A 19,341-nucleotide genomic window follows, 5' to 3' on the forward strand; every position below is an offset into this window, starting at 1 on the left:
ATACCATCAATATTTTGCTGTTTTCAGACATCCTCTGAATCTGAACATGGTGCAGGTGACCCATTTGCGAAAACAGAACATGCAAAGCCATGTGTGCTGTACACGTCACCTCTTCTGCAACAGTAAAGTTCTTGCGTTTACAGTCATCACGCCACTCATCCACTCTCCTTTTTCAACAAAGTGCTGCCCTGCTGCTATTACACCCACTTAACAGCTGCAGGAGAAAGCTACCGACAACGCAAACCCGCCATGCTCACTATTCTTCTCATATTCTCCATCTGGCTCCTAGTCATTATTCTCTGCTTTGATGGATCCTCCAGATGTTTTCATTTCACTGCTGTCAGTCCTCACAGGAAAGAACGAAGGGGAAGGAAAGGATGAGCAACCTTCTTCTTTATCAGGGTCTGCTCAAGATTCTTTCTCCCTTAACAGCAAACAGACTTCTGGTGTTCTGATAAAGGACGTGTAGGACAGTTTATCAGAACACTTGCAAGACAAACCTCATCTCACCTTTTTTTTTTTTTAAATTTGTTGTATTGTTGCTATAGTTACATGTGGAGAGTTGTCATTTTGTAAACATGAAGAACATGAGATGATATTTAGCATGCCGATCTCAATCACCTCCGACATGGCAGTTAAATTTTCCTGCTCTAATGTGGCCATTTCAGAATGAAAGACATTGAGACTGATAAAATAAATCCTCAAATCCTTTTAAGGAGCTGTAATGGAGGAGAATGCTGCGACTCGTCATTTTATAAACATGAAGAATGTCACATGATGTCTTCAAATGAATGGTCAAGACCCAGCCCTTTCCTAAACACTCAAGTTAGCACTAAATCAATGTGGCTTATAAAAGCAAACATCATTTATTAACTCCTGTGTAACAGGGATTTAGCCTTATGAAATTTCTATGCTGTGTTTGGCTAAAATTTTTGAACTACAACAAGGAAAAAGCAAAGAAAATTTAACTCTGCTTTACTTGGAATTCCTACTCAGAAAGTCTTGAAGGTCTCCTTAACCCCAAGTTCAGCATGTGATGTCAAATCAACATGGCTGCTCACAGCATGAACCTTAAACAAAGCAGCTCTTCTTTATTTTTAAATGACTTATGCTGCCATGCTCTAGATATAAATATTTGTCTGAGATCAATCAACATACAGACATATTCATCTCATCTCATTATCTCTAGCCGCTTTATCCTGTTCTACAGGGTCGCAGGCAAGCTGGAGCCTATCCCAGCTGACTACGGGCGAAAGGCGGGGTACACCCTGGACAAGTCGCCAGGTCATCACAGGGCTGACACATAGACACAGACAACCATTCACACTCTCATTCACACCTACGGTCAATTTAGAGTCACCAGTTAACCTAACCTGCATGTCTTTGGACTGTGGGGGAAACCGGAGCACCAGGAGGAAACCCACGCGGACACGGGGAGAACATGCAAACTCCACACAGAAAGGCCCTCGCCGGCCACGGGGCTCGAACCCAGACCTTCTTCTTGTGAGGTGACAGCGCTAACCACTACACCACCGTGCTGTTCATACAGACATATTAGTTTGTTAAAACTATCGAATAGAAAACACTGAATATACAGTTTGCTGTTTTGAGAAAGAAAATGTACATCATTCATTTTATTACTAGCGAAAGACAAATATTGAGGCTTCCGTGTTTCTTTCCCACTTTGTAACTTGAATGTGTGGAGATTGAAAATGGTGTAATTCTGAGTTCTGATTTCCCACTTCCGAGTTAAGTTGAACGCAGCATTCGGTTATGGACAATTTGTACTAGTGTTTAAGATAAGAGTGTCTGATAAATGCTGCAAATGTAAATGATATTTCTCATGTGACAGGAATATTTCATATCCATGAGGAACTTCATGTTATATTATACTAGCAGGTCACCCGGCGTTGCCCGGGTTTTGCAAAATTCTGGGTTGCCCCCAGACTTCCATGTCAAATTTGATGAAGATCCATTGAGAAATTATGTTCACCCAAGACAAACAAAAATCCAAACATCCACCACCCAGGGGCCCACCAAGGACCCCCTAGGGCCCAAATATGGAATTTCTGAGTTCTGTCAAATTGTGACTATCTCCTGTACCTATGTGCCAAGTTTAGTTAAGATCTCTCGAGAATTTGTATTGATAAATGTAACGTGAAAGGCTTTGAGAAGAGGGGGTGGGTGGATGTTATGCCCACCAGGGACCTCCCTGGAGCCCATACATGAATTTTGTTTCTATCTGCAAAATTCTGGGTCATCCCCCAACCTACTTGTCAAATTTGGTGAAAATCTGTCGAGAAGTGGCGACGTTAGCTCAAGACAAACAAACAAACTTTACTGCTTATTATATAGATTATATGGACATGAGTGTTTTACTGGGAAATACACCACTTGTAATTTTCATACGCACTACATCCAGGACATCAAGAACCAAAACCATGACATAAATCTCTGTATGTCACTCATGAGGAAATCGATTAATTGTTTTGATAAATTTGGGTATTTTTTTGTTTGTGAATGTGTCTATACGTATAATAAAAAGAAAATCACACATTGGATTAAAGATATGAAGTTTATCTTCTTGTGTTGAGAAACTCGCATTTTTCATATGAAATACATCACGGATCTGAGTGACATATTTAAATAATATTGGCTGGCCTTGAGTGGTATATTAGATATATTCCATTCAGCTAGCATGACACTGAACAACTCGTTCAGTATCATGCTAGCTGAATGGAATACTGTATATCTGATATACCACTCAAGGCCAGCCAATATTATTATTATTATTATTATTATTATTATTATTATTATTATTATTATTATACATTCCTTTCGGGTGTTCAACGTGTCTTTCTCTTTCAAAATTCTCTCAAATTTTTCTATATTTAATGAAGCAACCCTGGTGGCCATGTTTGTTTACAAATTGTCACAGTCACTCGCTAGCATGGAAGTTTTACATCTCCGACATGTGACATCATGTTGTCTTGACAACCATGCAATATCGCAAACCATATTCAACGCTCATTCTCTATTGGATAGAGTGATGTAATACATGTAGGATAAGCAATATACTAACAATATTGCATGCTATCAAACCAAATTAATGAAACCTGCTAGAAGGGAATAGAATACATATATGTTATTTACCAGCTGGGAGGTCCGTCTCATGAAATACCGTGACTGAGGTCTTGAAAGTACTTAAGTATTTAAGTATTTAAGGCCGAGGTCATGGTATTTCACCATACAGACCGACCTTAAGCTGGTAAATAATATATTTTTTTTTTTCTTTACCAAATTCTAACAGAAAACAAGAGCGCCCGAAAGGGAAAACTGAGCCAAGCTGCCATTTTGAATCCTCATTCACGGCTGTAATGCAAATGGCTTCCTCCTTGGCATACAAGTGCACTTCCATGGCAGGAAAAAAACTACATTTTGCCACCTATGTAGTCCCCTATTTATACAAATAGGAGTCATTCAGGATTCAGTCATGTCTTTGCTCGGCGTTAGCAAATTACAGGTTTTTAGCTTTCTCCTGAAATGTTTTATTTTATTTCTTCTTCCTCAGGGTAGTAAAACTCACTTTCGCTGTGAACACTGTCGTTATCGCTATCCATGCTGTAAAATTAATGCTATTCTCCTGAGAAATGCTGGCAAAAATGTATAAGATTTTTGATAATCTTATAAATAAATCTTATTAAAAAAGATAAATGTTGACCAAAAAATGCTACTATGTTTGTTGTTGTTGTGAACGAGCGAGTCACCAGAGGTCCGTAACCGGGGTCCATAACTGGGGTCCGTATCGTAGGATATGGACCCGCTCGCCAGCCAATCAGAGCGCAGGATTTGGACCATGAAAAAAATAAATGTTTTTATTCCATCAAAAAAGTGTCCTGTATGTATAATATTTCACTCCAATGATGTCAATCCCAGTGTTTTCCCGTTGACTAGACACGTGTTGTCAAAATGGTGAACCGGTTCAAAATTAAAATTCTTTTGATTAACTCTTTTTTTTTTTTTTGTGACTGTGTCCATATAATATAAAGAACGTTACACGGTGGTGTGAAGATATGAAGTTTATCTTCTCATGTTGAAAATATTTTCACCATATTTTCATGTTTCAAAAATATTTTTGTCCAACTATATGACATCCTCCATGTCTTACCCTCGTAGACTCTTAATGGAGAATTCTCTCTGAGGCCAAGGTTTATAATTATGGCTCTCACCAAAGATCAGGATGAAGCTATATGGTTATTTACCAAACAGAGGCACAGTAAGGCTGGTTTATCTACATTATAAGCTCAGGTGCTATGGTTTATTCTGCTCCCATGTTAATATTAGGTTATTTGCTATTGCAGGGTTTCAGCAGGCCCAGAGTTTACACAGAGGCAAAAACAGGAACCAGCATGAATAGACGCCTTGTTCAACTGAGGTTGTGATCCTTTTAAGAGTCTGGGGAGGAAACTATGGTCGACATCGTACTATTTGCTGCATGAATCAGAATCTAACTATGTTCACACAAGCCACGAGAGAGGTATTTCCCATAAACTGGCCCTGAAGGGGCTACATTCCAAATAAATCAAGCCCCCACAACGGTGATGCAACAAGTCGATTCCACTAAAACTTCACCTATATAAGGTTATATTATTAAAGTTTGAGTGCATCCAAATAACAGACAGCAAAGGTGTCCCATAATTTATAATCTCTCACAGCTCAGGTGCTTGTGCCTGCAATCTGCAGATGGTACAGTAGCAGATATAATTAGGCTTAATTGTAATTAGATGGGGGGAGGGGGTCCCCTGAGTCTCTGGTCAAGTGAAGACTTGTTAGGCTACTGTAGACAATGCCACGTCTGCAGCTTGGGAGAACTGAGTAATTACATCTTCTCCATGGTCTGATCTGCTCTGACGTTGTGTCTGGTGCAGCCAAAATGGAAAATGCCACGTTGCATAGCTGCTACTTTTTTCTAGCCTTTCTCACATCCAGATGTTTCTCCACATACTCCTCAACAGACACTCAGAGGACAGACATTAGCAATCCAGAGCAGAGTGTCTCTGAGGGTGGGAAGACCAAACGCTAAATAGAACAGGAGATAAGATTACTTTTGCCTGATACAAGACTCCAGACTCATATCCAAGCAATAGTAATGAGCCTCTCTCTCTCTCTTTCGCACAGAGAGAGAAGATGAATTCTATGAGACACAGAATTACTTCCCCTGTTACTGTGTTTAAAATATATAGTCCTTAAGATATGTGTGTGTAAGTTCATACGAAGTATCCAGAGCATTAATGACTCCAGACTCATATGCAAGCACCTCTAATGAGTCTTCTTGAAAATTACATAAATGAGGGTACTTTTTTCTCTTAAATATCCCCCCTCCCCTTTTCTTTTTCTAAATTTTTCATTTTAGGGAAATCAATGTAACATCCCGTCAGAATTATCACCAATAATCTCATCTCATCTCATTATCTGTAGCCGCTTTATCCTGTTCTACAGGGTCGCAGGCAAGCTGGAGCCTATCCCAGCTGACTACGGGCGAAAGGCGGGGTACACCCTGGACAAGTCGCCAGGTCATCACAGGGCTGACACATAGACACAGACAACCATTCACACTCACATTCACACCTACGGTCAATTTAGAGTCACCAGTTAACCTAACCTGCATGTCTTTGGACTGTGGGGGAAACCGGAGCACCCGGAGGAAACCCACGCGGACACGGGGAGAACATGCAAACTCCACACAGAAAGGCCCTAGCCGGCCACGAGGCTCGAACCCGGACCTTCTTGCTGTGAGGCGACAGCGCTAACCACTACACCACCGTGCTGCCCTCACCAATAATCTCATCTCATCTCATCTCATCTCATTATCTCAAGCCGCTTTATCCTTCTACAGGGTCGCAGGCAAGCTGGAGCCTATCCCAGCTGACTACGGGCGAAAGGCGGGGTACACCCTGGACAAGTCGCCAGGTCATCACAGGGCTGACACATAGACACAGACAACCATTCACACTCACATTCACACCTACGGTCAATTTAGAGTCACCAGTTAACCTAACCTGCATGTCTTTGGACTGTGGGGGAAACCGGAGCACCCGGAGGAAACCCACGCGGACACGGGGAGAACATGCAAACTCCACACAGAAAGGCCCTAGCCGGCCACGAGGCTCGAACCCGGACCTTCTTGCTGTGAGGCGACAGCGCTAACCACTACACCACCGTGCCGCCCTCACCAATAATCACACTGCAAAAACCTACATCTTAGCAAGAGACATATCTCATGGGGAGAACATGCAAACTCCACACAAAAAGGCCCCCGTTAGCCACTGGGCTCAAACCCAGAACCTTCTTGCTGTAAGGCGACAGTGCTAACCACTACACCACCATGCCGCCTTACTGACAAATCATTGTTTTCTTGTTTTAATTTCAATTTCAATATACCGTCCCAACTTTTTCGAATTTGGGCTTGCATTAGAGTGCCAATTGAAATCATAAAATCCACTGCTGTACCAGTCTAAACATGAACAGCAGGCCTAATTTGTATGGCTTGGAGCTTCAGCTGGCTACATAGAGTTAAACAGTGGGACGTCCCACTCCAGGGCTGTGAGGGGGGATTGACTGGGCCTGCCCACTGCAAATGTCTTCTGTGTGAACTTGTGTTGCTGTTAGATAGTTTCAGACCCCTGCTCCAGCTGACTACTCTCTTGGCTTGCCTGCTTGCTGAAGCGAAGGTAAGATCACTCACGCCATCATTTCCTGATTCCTAAGTTAAGTTCTTATGCAGGATTTGAAGTTTTTTCTTTTTTATAAACTTGCAAAAGAGAACTACACATCTAACATCATCACTATTTTGATGCTTTCTTTGATGCTTTTCCCACAATATGTAAATTAAATATATCAGATAAACAATTTTCATGTTGTCAAAGATTACATGAGAACTAACAGCTTCCAGTGTTCCAGTATTGTTCAGTGCAGTCCATGGGCTTCATGTGTTTATTTTGCATCCAAACCTTACGATGCAGTATCTCTCAATTTTAAAAGCCAGTATTCAAGGATACTTTAATAAAATGTCTGCCAGCACTGAGAGCATCCCAATCTATTGTTGATACTCAACTGAGGAGCAAGTATAGTGTTAAAGTATTGTGTGCCACATCGGCAACGGGAGGAGTGACCACAGATTTGGGGGGAAAGGGGGAGGGAAAAAGGAGTACAAAGCCTGAGAGAGAAAGACTGAAAAAAGCCAGTCAGAGAGAAAGAAAGCAGGTCAGTTTTCACATAGATCCCTCCCCTCCCAGTTACTCCCATCAAAAGGAATGCGAGTTGCCATGGCCATCCTTGCCAGCTGTTAAAACTGTGCAGATGTCAGTTCTCTTGACAAACAACAACACTGTGAGAATAAACCAAATGTCCACAGCTGCCGGATGGCTTGTCTGATAAAAACCATGGAAGCGGGATAATGGGGGGGTGGGGGTGTTTCACACAGCAGGCAGTGTCATCCAGGCAATATTAATTTATTATTTAATGGCAAACATCAGGCTTATTTTAGACTCATGCACAGATGTTTTTCAAATTATTGTGAGAAAGGAAAAAAAATCACCCCATAACAACATTTTTATCTCAGGGGTTCTTTAGGACTATAAAAGAAAGAGAAATTCTGAAAATGAAAGTGTGGTACATTTCAAAGCCACTGGATAAAAGGCAAATTTATTTGTCATTTCATAGTAGTGATTTTTTTGAAAGCCACAACCAAGCTGCAAATATTAGGCAAAGAAGGCTTCTGGTTTATAATCCCCAAAGAGGGCAAACCAATCCCAGAGCAAACCAATCCCATGGCATGGAGCCAGCATGTATACTAAACATGTCTTGCAGTCTAAATTCAACTGATTTGGAAAATTTTTAGCAAGGTGTCGGACATAGATGAAATTAATAAACAATCAAGTCAAGGACCAACATGAACTGGTTTTATTTCTGACCTCGTCTCCATCACCTCATCGTCATCACCTTTAACGCTTCTTGAGATACATCAAGAAAATGACGGTATCCCAAATTTCCTCAATGGAAAAAATTTCACATTTCCACAGATTCCACAGCTGTTCTTTTTGGCACAAGAGAATTTGACCAGCGAGTAAATCACTTGGTTTTAAAGTCCCAGCACGACTGGGGGAAGGGCGAAAGGGCTCCAAAAGGTCAGCTGACTGGAAACTCAGGTTACATGGATTCCATTGCTCTTCTGTCTTCTCTTGTTCATGTCTGAGCTTCCTGGTATCAGTATACTTAATTTCTATTAACCCATTTTATAGAGGGTGGGATTTACTACAAATACTGTTTCATTCTCTTGACTTTTAATGGCAGTATCCTGAAGGATATTCTTAACCTGCAGGGGAAAAGAGGATAGAGAAATATCCATTGCCTGCAAAATGCATATCATCAGAGCCAAATCAAAACAAGTTCGGTGTTTGTGGATGGAGCACCAGCCATGCTGTCTGTAGTCTTTCAGAAACCTTCCTGGCTCTTGTCAGGTTTGGTCTTTTTTGTTTCTGACCAGCTGTCTTGCTGGCAAGTGCTTTGTTCTGTATACTCAATGGAGATATGAGTGCTCAGTACTGAACATCATCCAGACGAAGCACAGTAATTACTTGGTAATGGACAGGTGGCTTGCTCAGTGGTTTCCTGTTCCAAAAATTGAACTCCTTCACCACCCTTTGGGCTCACAGATGCAGAACTCGGCACAAATGCAGTGTTTAACACTTATTGAGAAGGTTAAACATTAACATGGATGTTTTCAGGGCATGAATGATACAGAATATGCTTGAATATTCTTTTCTAATTAGTTTTTAACTTTCTAATTTGGAGAACACACTTGTTTGTTTCGCATTTGAACAAAGAGCTTCTTTGGCCAAATTGCTTTGATAGTGGGAAAGAGTGACTCTATTTATTTGTGGATTTGTACAGTGTGTCAACTTCACTGTTTTTCCCGTCCACCTGTTCAAGTCACTCTTGAAAGGCTCAAGGAATTTCCTAATTCTGATCCTTTCGGGGGGGGGGATGCCTTTAAAAAAGCAGAGCACTGTGTCTCTGTTTTCGTCTCACAGCTTGCTTACCTAACTAACCTCTAAATCAAATAGTGAGTGCAAAAAAGGCATCCTTTATGCTGCTGCCATCCCTTAATTTCAAGCCTGTTTGAGTATGAGCACTACTTTCCAAATAAAACAGCTTGTTTTGCTCTTACGTAAGGAGGTCCAACGAACTAACAGCGTTATGCCTCATCTGTGAAAATAAATGCAAATTTATGTACAAATGTCTCTCGAAGGGACAAGAATGAGCTTTCCAAGCTAAATATTACAGATGATGTGAAGTATTTAATTTTCTTACAGGAAAGTCTATTCCAAGGGAAATTGTGTTATTTTCCCCTCCCCATGCAATTGGGTGAGAAGAGTCCTTGTTTGCCATGTTTGGAGTCGTCAGCCTTTGCAGTGCAAACTCTGTGTTTTTCCACGACTAAATCCATTAGAGATGGCTTGCTGACATCAGTTCCTGAGCAGAAGCTCGCTTTTACCCTCTCCAATAAAAACAGATGGGGGAAGAGGCATAGCTTGGGCTTGTTTTGAGTTTGGCTGGCCTGACAGGTCAAAATCAAAGTGCCATTTGGCAAGTCTTCTTCCTCGGCAGCTGTTTGGAGAAACGTGAGATCGTGCCACATCGACATAAGAACAAACATCTGCATCTAAAGCACTTGTCAAAGCACGTTAGGAGCACTGAATCTCAAAGTGTTTATCAGATTAAACACGAAGCATGGGCTACTCCTTGAATATTGCACACTACTGTGTCATTTGGTATAATGTGAATGCTTACTTAGATTTTTTCAGAAGATTCTGAGATGCCAGATATTTTTTTTTTCTGACTCAATGGCTGTATAATATTTAAGATATAGCAGAAGAAAGCACACAGAGCCTGGTTCACATCTTCAATTTCATCCCACTGTGCTCACTTCCCTAAAGAATGTGTGATTATGCTATGAACTCTTTGTTCATGGATACAAGGATTCCTTTGTCTGGGGCAAAGTTTATTATCTCCAAGTTAATCAAGAGGCCTGTAAATCCCCTGAAGAATGTTGCAGTTCTGCCAATTATATATGTACGTGTACATAAAGCGAGGTAATTCCTCTCCAGATTTAATTGCTATAGCACATAATTTAAATTCTTTTCCCAATCATATAATCATTGATGATTATATGATTGGGAAAAGAATTTAAATTCTATGAGAGCCATTGCCCTTCTATGAGAGCCATTGCATATTCAAAAAGAGTTTGAAGAATACATGCTTCTTTTGTTCCCAGTGAAAAACCACTAGACAAATCACAGACACCATCTCCATTTGAAAGGGGATGTCAGCCATGCCATCATCCCAAGAGAAAGCTTCTCAACTGCAAGAAACCTTTCATCTATGCTGACTTCTAGAACATGTAACCATGATCGTTTGATGCCATTACCACAGCATCCAACCCCAAACAAATAATATTTTCTCCCAGTTTGGGCATTTGCCAGTTCCTGCCTAGTATTTATCTGCAACTAGCACACAACAGCTACCAAACAGGGAGGGTGAGGAGTAGCACACTCCTTCTCCACCAAGACAGCTTTTGAAACTGCAGCTCATTTTCACTAAGCAGCTAAACACGCTCAGAGGAAAATGCTAACTGCCCTCTTCCACATACATGAGCTCACAAACACCTACTAATGGCTAGATGCCATTCAGAGAGAAGAACCTGTTATGGTCCCTTGTACTTGCAGACACGGATGGCTATGACATCGTTTGGATTCAAATTCCTGATCTCCTGAACTCAGGATCTACCTTTTATATGGTCACATTGCAAGAGGGAACTGTCTAACACTTTTACAATTGACATCGTCACAAAGCAGCTTTACGGAAATCCAGATGTAGATTTGGATCCTATTGTGCATACAAGTGCTGAGAATAGCAAAGGAAATCTCCCTTAGATGATGCGAAGAAGAAACTTTGAGATGATCCAGACTCAAATGGGAATCCGTTTTCTTCTGAGTGCCGCTTGATAGTGGGATTATAAATCATTACAAGATACAGTCTTCTTATAGAGAAGGGAAACTGTTTTAAATCTATTAAAAAATACAGACTAGATAGATATTGTGACTAAAGTCATAGTGATTTGTCCTAGCTCTTACAAACCAGGACGTCTGGTCACCGCACCCTATAGATCCAGAATGGTAAGAGATAGAAAATGATGCTTAGTGAGGAAAAAAGCCTGTTTTTCATGGATCATTCTGGTTTGGTGATCATTCTGGTTTGGTGATCCAGATCAGCACTAAAAGTCAGTGCAACTTAATTCAGTCCAGAGGTATGTGAAATGCATGTGAAATTTGGTGATGATTGGTTGAAAACTGAGGGAGAAATAGTGTTCTAAAAAAGGTTAGGATAATAATAATAATAATAATAATAATAATAATAATAATAATAATAATAATGGCAGCATGGTGGTGTAGTGATTAGCATTGTCGCCTCACAGCAAGAAGGTCCTGGGTTCGAGCCCAGCGGCCGGCGAGGGCCTTTCTGTGTGAAGTTTGCATGTTCTCCCCGTGTCCGTGTGGGTTTCCTCCGGGTGCTCCGGTTTCCCCCACAGTCCAAAGACATGCAGGTTAGGCTAATTGGTGGCTTTAAATTGACCGTAGGTGTGAATGTGAGTGTGAATGGTTGTTTGTCTCTACGTGTCAGCCCTGCGATGACCTGGTGACTTGTCCAGGGTGTACCCCACCTCTCGCCCATAGTCAGCTGGGATAGGCTCCAGCTTGCCTGCGACCCTGTAGGACAGGATAAGCAGCTACAGATAATGGATGGATGAATGGATGGATGGATAATAATAATAATAAAGTTCCTGAGTGAGAGTAACAATTTGCACCAGCGCTGCTAATACAAATTAAATATTCAGCATTACCATAATGTGAATAGGAGTTTTGGGACAAGGATTATTATTATTATTATTATTATTATTATTATTATTATTATTATTATTAAATAATCAAAGTTCATTTTTTATTTGTATTCTACATTTGTGCTTGTGTACATGCATGCATGTGGTTTCATGAGGAGAACACAACTCCTTTAGGGATCTCCCTGAAAATGAAGTAAACAGTACACAGGCACTCAATACTGTGATCTCAAACACCTCCTGGCTATGGACTCCCAGATGTGAGAGTTAAAAGAGCTGACTCATTTGTGCATAATTGCCTTTCAGAGAGCATAAAGGGCAGGTCTGGTTGGAGAAATCACTTCTAATCTCTCCAAATGGAGGCAGCTATAGGGCTTATATAAGGCTCCAAGTGTGAATGGGAGTAATAGTGATATCCCAGCACAGATCTAGGCAGGAACAGCACATCAATCATGTTTGATGTGTTCAGTCATGGCTGTGAATGTGATGAGGTTGAAAAGCACAAATGTAAAATATATGAAACAAGTTCCAGAAGATGCAGCTAGATCTTTGATATGTATGTACAGTATGTATTATAGCAGTGAGATATACAGTAAGTGGGCCTTTTGGTTTGTTTTACTGCAGGCTGAATCCCAATATGAGGGTGTGGATCGTCTTCCTTTTGTGCCTTGCTGGAAAGGCCCTGGCTGCCCCGGTAAGTTCATTATCTTAACTCTCTCTCAGTATAACAGTATTACAGTATAAGGAGATTGTTTTTATATTGGTGGGGACCAAGAGTCCCGACAAATAGAAGCATATAAGGCAGTTTTGGCTGTGTGTGGACATTTGGTTGGTCCTCATAAGAAGAACAGCTTTTGTACAAAAGCTTAAAGGTTTGTTTGATTGATTGATTAATTAATTAATTAACAAGCAAGCCTGTATATTTTCATTTGTTTATTGAGGTTAAGGTTAGGTGCAGCATCGCACATAATAATTGCATTAATAATTGTGTCATTGGAAGGTCCTTACACAGATAGCAAGACAAACGTGTGTGTGCGCGTGGAGGTCATAGTGTCTCGCTATTAAAAAGCGAATGTGATGATTCGGTGGTTTTACGACAAGTTTTATTTGCTTAAGTTAATTAAATTAAAGCCAAGTTTCTGAGGTCAGCAGTAAGAACTTAAACAAAAGTGAGCATCTAATCACACAAAAACATTTTACTGCGTACATTTATTTTGCAGGCCGAAGAGGAGCCAGTCGTTGATGAGGTAAATGCCATTTAATCTGGATATAAAACAGAGCAATGAGGTTGAGATCCTGAAGCACATTTTCTATCCTATGGTTTGTTCACTGTCAGAAATAGGGGTACAGTAGGAGTCCTTTTCTGTCCCCCAAAGTACAAGCTACACTAATGCACCCCCTAGAGCTCATTACTGGACCTCAAGGGAACCATGTGTACCTTTCTAGGGTCAGAAAAGTACATATACTGTATGTTACCAAGCAGTATATATTTTAAAAAAAATTGTACAAATAAGTACATTAGAGGGAACTGCCACAGTGACAAGCTGTTGTATCCCTAAAGGTACAATAATGTACTTGAGAACATCCTCTAGATAATGATAGTGACTGAACAAGTTCAATTTCTGACAAATATCAAATCAGCATCAGTTATACACACTGTTCTAACACTGCTCTTTATCTCTTAACCCAGCAGGTAGACGTAGGCTCGAACCCAGTTCAAGTGGAGACCGGAGAGTTTGATGAAGCCATTGAGGTTGTGGAGGATGTTGCTGCAGAGAGTAAGTAAGCTGAACAATCCTAAAGAACCTCAGGCGCTGGAGTTATGAGTACAGATGCATGTACGAACAAAGGTTCTCCAGTGAATCTTAATTTATTGGGGATGTGATATTCTGAATTTTTTATTTGATAAAATTCTGTGTTTATTTCTCCTTGCCATTTGTGTGATGACAACATGAGGAAATTATACAGCAGCGAGTTCATAAAAGCTCTGGTAATGACAGGCTGCACTTAAGTCTAAATTAGACTGGCTGCAATTATTGAGTGCATTGGACTGTAGCTTCGGGGGGGAAAAAATCAGCCACATGGCATGTCTCACCATTATGAAATGTCTTAACCAGAAAAAGGTATTTTAGAACATTTGCTCAAAATTGGTTATGGATGAAGGAAATGGGCACCAAAAAAATCTTTTCTTGCATTTCTTGTTCCAGATCCTTGCCTCAACCATCACTGCAAGAAGGGCAAGGTGTGTGAGCTTGATGACAACAACGAGCCCCTGTGTGTGTGCCAGGATCCTCTAACGTGCCCTGCCCCAGTAGGAGAGTTTGAGCATGTGAGTTTATACTGCAGTGAGCCTGAGCCACATTTCTTTTCTTTCTATAATTTTAGAAGGCTATAAATGATGGGGAGGGGCAATGATGCCGAGAGCCGCAGAGACATTTTTCTGAGAGAAAAGAAACTCACTGTTCACCACAAATATCCATTCATCATCCATTCAGTCCTCTTTCAATCCTGCCATGTTCAACTATTTACAATCACCTGCTTGCATCTAACAGGTCTGTGGCACCGACAACAAGACCTATGACTCCTCCTGCCACTTCTTTGCCACAAAGTGTGCTCTGGAGGGCACCAAGAAGGGCCACAAACTGCACATGGACTACATTGGACCCTGCAAATGTAAGAGCATGCTGTTGTAGATTTCAGAAAAATCACATCATGTCAAAATCTGTACTGTTTCCTCCAGAGAACATTTAACACTTCAGCCAGTCACAGCATCATCCATAAAAGTTGTGCAAAGCTGAGTTTTTCCATTGTGATTGATGCGCTCCAGGATCTAGGCTTCCCTCGTAGGGCCCCATACACAGGGCAGGTGCTGACTAGTCTTCATTACTCCACCCAATAAAGCAAGGAGAATCCGCTCTTAAACACGTGCACCAGAGAGTGTGTGTGTGGGGGTGTGTGTGGAATCACCTGACTGTCTGGCCTGAAGGGTCCAGATGGAGCGAATCCGCTGGCAAAGCCGTGCAACAAAACAACACTTGTGTAGTCACAGATGAGCTGATGAAAACATGTTTTGACATTTACTTAATAGCATTAATGCGATCCAGAGCCTTAGGGTTGTAAATCATGCTCGAATTATATATTTAGGACCAGGGACATGGCTGCAGTTTCATCAAGAATCGTTTTAGTATCGCGTCTGTCAAAACATTTACTATGCAGTAAGTGCAAAGAAGCATGTTAATTACTTTGTTTGTCTTTATCTAATCCAGACATCGCTCCATGCCTGGAGAATGAGCTGATTGAGTTCCCACTGCGTATGAGGGACTGGCTGAAGAACGTGTTGGTCACTCTGTATGAGCGTGATGAGGACAACAATCTGCTGAACGAGAAACAGAAGCTGAGGGTTTGTCCAAGTTCTTTCTGTCTCATTAGCCCTTCAGAACCTCATTAGGCCCCATCTATCCCTAATACGTTATTGTACCTAATTAGCCAACGTTCACCAAAAACACCAGGCTACAGTCAATAGACAACATGATTTTATGTTGTTTATTTACTGACAGCATATTTGAATTCCACGGAGGGACCTATAGATTTCTTCAACATGTACTATAATCAATCAAACACACCAGCTAACAGAGAACATTTTTCAGTGTCTACGAAGATATTAAGCAGGTTTAAATCTCAGACCATAATGACGTTTCAGAATGAACATTCCTACAATGTTTGCGAAGCATATTGTGCAATAAATTCACATTCACAACCCAACTAACATTTTTGGGTTCCCAGAATGTTTTCTGAACGTTATGGTTCGAGGTTTTAAGACTGTTCCACGTGTCAGGTTTCTGGGAACCTTATGAAATAATATAAAATATACATATACTAATGTTTGAAAGAATCCTACAACTTTGCTGCAGCATTTTTATTTTTTATTTCAATCTTAACATTTTGATAATGTTTGTTTTCGTCTAACCATAAGTAAATATGTCATCAGAACATCCAGAAAGCATGACAGATTAAACCTACAAGATGTTACCTGGATAGCATTCAAGGCTAGGCTTATGATGAATACAGTTAGTATCTCATCTCATCTCATTATCTCTAGCCGCTTTATCTTGTTCTACAGGGTCACAGGCAAGCTGGAGCCTATCCCAGCTGACTACGGGCAAAAGGCGGGGTACACCCTGGATAAGTCGCCAGGTCATCACAGGGCCGACACAGACACAGACAACCATTCACACTCACATTCACACCTACGGTCAATTTAGAGTCACCAGTTAACCTAACCTGCATGTCTTTGGACTGTGGGGGAAACCGGAGCACCCGGAGGAAACCCACACGGACACGGGGAGAACATGCAAACTCCACACAGAAAGGCCCTCGCCGGCCACGGGGCTCAAACCCGGACCTTCTTGCTGTGAGATGACAGCGCTAACCACTACACCACTGTGCCACCACAGTTAGGATCATTTAGAAAAATAAAATGTGTAGTAATAAAGGATGGAAAGTACTTTTTATATGAAGGCTGCATTATACGTAACAGTTGACCAAAGAAATGCTCTAGGCTTGAAGAAAGGTGTGTTTTGTGTCCAGGTGAAGAAGATCTATGAGAATGAGAAGCGTCTGCAGGCTGGTGACCACACTCTGGATCTGCTGGCCCTGGACTTTGAGAAGAACTACAACATGTACATCTTCCCTGTGCACTGGCAGTTCGGACAGCTCGACCAGCACCCCTCTGATGGGTAGGTTCCCACAGGTTTTAGTGTCTGCTCTCCAACTAAACAAGTGTTTGCTTATTAGCTCATCCGGCCGACAGGCAATGAACTTATGCCATCACGTGTTGTCCATTGTCTGTCCGGCGTCCACATTTCACAAAAGTTGCTTCTTCTCTCTCAATTCTTCACCAATTTTTATTCTTTTTGGCAGGAAGGTAGGCCTGCCTGGGGGGGCATTTAGTTTCTACCCAAATTTGCATAATTGCAATTAATAATGAGGATATGGAGTAATTAAGCCCGAACGAACAGTTTCCATACAAATCGCTTCTTCTCCCTCAATTCTTCACTGATTTTGATTTTTTTCTGGCATGAAGGTAGGGGTACCTAGGGTGCATATAACTTCTACCCAGATTTGCTTAGTTACAATTATTAATGAAGTTATGGACTAATTAAGCCTTAATAAGCAGTTCAACAAAAATTGCTTCTTCTCTGTCAATTCCTCGCTGTTTTGGATTCTTTCTGGCAAATAGGTCGGTATTCCTGGGGTGTACATAGCTTCTATATATAGCTTGTATATAGTGTATATAGCTTGCAACATTAATTGCGCAAGGTGGCCCACTTTAGATCATTCCTTCTGGACTAGACGGGGCTGGAGTGAGTTACGTTGTCATTGATGGTCTCGTTATTTTTTACACGTACAATGCTCTCAAAATGATTGTATGTTATTGCATGCATCGTTCTGAATTCATGGCATTTAAAAAAAAAAGCCTTCATTACAAATATGTCAATGATGTGTTTCAGCTTTCTGTCCCACACTGAACTGGCCCCTCTTCGTGCCCCTCTCATTCCCATGGAGCACTGCACCACCAGCTTCTTCGAGACATGTGACGCTGACCAGGACAAGTACATCGCTCTGGAGGAGTGGGCCAGCTGCTTCGGCATTAAAGAGCGTGAGTTTCAAACTTTTTGGAGGTTTATTCCTTGTTGTTTAAAAATGATTTATTGACTTTAATAATTTTTTTTTGTTTCTGTATGCAGAGGATACCGACAAGGACCTTATCATCTAAAAACTGGCCACTGTTAATGCTTTCTAGTTAGCCTGCTATTGGGACAAGGTGCTAACAATTCACATTAATGGTGCTATTTGCAATTTCCAGTAACCTATGTATACCACTAAAATAAAAAAAAAAATGTAAAAAGGTAAAATGCACAGTCCACACTAACAAATCACACTAAGTGAAAACAGCTTCCCTTTTTTTTTTAAAAAAAAAAATGCTTGTTGTCATTATTTTTTCTAAAACATGCAAATGGTAAAGCTAACTGAATGAACAGAGTGGACGTTTGAAATGGCTGAACAAAGAGATGGCAAGATAAACAATGGACTTTGTACGTTGTAAGTCTTTTTTGGAAGTCAATGCACAAAGATTTAAATATTTTTCAGAGAATCAGGGCTTGATTTTAATGTCAATTTAAAGATATTAAGGAGACCTTGTAAAAAGAAAAAAAAATAAAGTTTCCAAATAAATGTCCTTTCTGCTTGCTTTATAAACCTTTTTGTTTTGTTTGTTGCACTCTTTTGGTGGGGGATACACTGTTTTCAGTTCTTTATTAGATTTGACGAGCTTTTGTATATTTTCGCCCTGAATCGAAGGGGAAGAAAAAAAACCCTCAGCTGATGTGTATTTTCCTGTTGATTTTTTTTTTTATCAGGGTGAAATGTTGAGCGATTTTAAAATCTGGACAAGAAAAAGAAAATATTTCATTGAACTCAAAGAGGAAAGAATCTCGCAGGATGAGAAATTTCTCCCTCGAACATGTTCGTGGTATTTACTACAATGTGAGCACTTTGAACTTCTTTTACATGAATAAAGCTATTGAAGTGTCCAAACCTAAGCATCACATGCATTCTCTCAATGTTTCGTCTTTCTGCTGTGGATATCTGAACTGTCTCCCTTCTACTCCTGCAGTTATAATTCCCATATATTTGTTCATATCCAGCACAGCTTGCAAAACACGATGAACAAGCTGAGTGGTATACAGTATAAACGACCCTTGTTTTGTTGCTTATTTATTTTTTGTGATAACTGTATACTGGGGCGGCACGGTGGTGTAGTGGTTAGCGCTGTCGCCTCACAGCAAGAAGGTCCTGGGTTCGAGCCCCGGGGCCGGCGAGGGCCTTTCTGTGTGGAGTTTGCATGTTCTCCCCGTGTCCGCGTGGGTTTCCTCCGGGTGCTCCGGTTTCCCCCACAGTCCAAAGACATGCAGGTTAGGTTAACTGGTGACTCTAAATTGACCGTAGGTGTGAGTGTGAATGGTTGTCTGTGTCTATGTGTCAGCCCTGTGATGACCTGGCGACTTGTCCAGGGTGTACCCCGCCTTTCGCCCGTAGTCAGCTGGGATAGGCTCCAGCTTGCCTGCGACCCTGTAGAAGGATAAAGCGGCTAGAGATAATGAGATGAGATGAGAACTGTATACTGTATGTTAATATGGTAGTTTATATTAAAGTACAATATATTGTAAAAAGGACAGCAGAACTATGAGAGCTGCATAAAAGTAATCTATTGTAGTCTATATAAACAAGGGAAATAAAAAAAAAGCGAAATTATTTAGAACTTAAGGAACCTGCATTTTAAAAATCTCAGATTTACAGATGTGCAATTTCCCTTAGGATTTAGT

General features: G+C 40.9%; 1 protein-coding gene across 1 annotated transcript; it reads left to right on the plus strand.

Annotated features, from left to right (window-relative positions):
* Positions 1-6,623: 6,623 nt before the first annotated feature.
* Positions 6,624-18,553, plus strand: sparc (secreted protein, acidic, cysteine-rich (osteonectin)). The gene is made up of 10 exons (XM_060928026.1): positions 6,624-6,731; positions 12,581-12,650; positions 13,177-13,203; positions 13,647-13,734; positions 14,164-14,285; positions 14,509-14,629; positions 15,223-15,356; positions 16,544-16,692; positions 17,467-17,615; positions 17,704-18,553. The coding sequence occupies exons 2-10, from the start codon at positions 12,594-12,596 to the stop codon at positions 17,730-17,732; spliced, it is 876 nt and encodes a 291-aa protein (XP_060784009.1). The 5' UTR covers positions 6,624-6,731; positions 12,581-12,593; the 3' UTR covers positions 17,733-18,553.
* The last annotated feature ends 788 nt before the right edge of the window (positions 18,554-19,341 follow it).

This window comes from Neoarius graeffei, chromosome 8 (genome assembly GCF_027579695.1).
Source record: "Neoarius graeffei isolate fNeoGra1 chromosome 8, fNeoGra1.pri, whole genome shotgun sequence".
Classification (NCBI taxonomy): Eukaryota; Metazoa; Chordata; class Actinopteri; order Siluriformes; family Ariidae; genus Neoarius; species Neoarius graeffei.

What these genes read in the sequence shown, in the direction of transcription:
- sparc (XM_060928026.1), top strand. Translation starts at nt 12,594, where the DNA reads ATGAGGGTGTGGATCGTCTTCCTTTTGTGCCTTGCTGGAAAGGCCCTG. An exon ending in CAGTAGGAGAGTTTGAGCAT is followed by an intron (nt 14,286 to 14,508) that starts GTGAGTTTATAC and finishes TGCATCTAACAG; the next exon opens with GTCTGTGGCACCGACAACAA. An exon ending in ACGAGAAACAGAAGCTGAGG is followed by an intron (nt 15,357 to 16,543) that starts GTTTGTCCAAGT and finishes TTTTGTGTCCAG; the next exon opens with GTGAAGAAGATCTATGAGAA.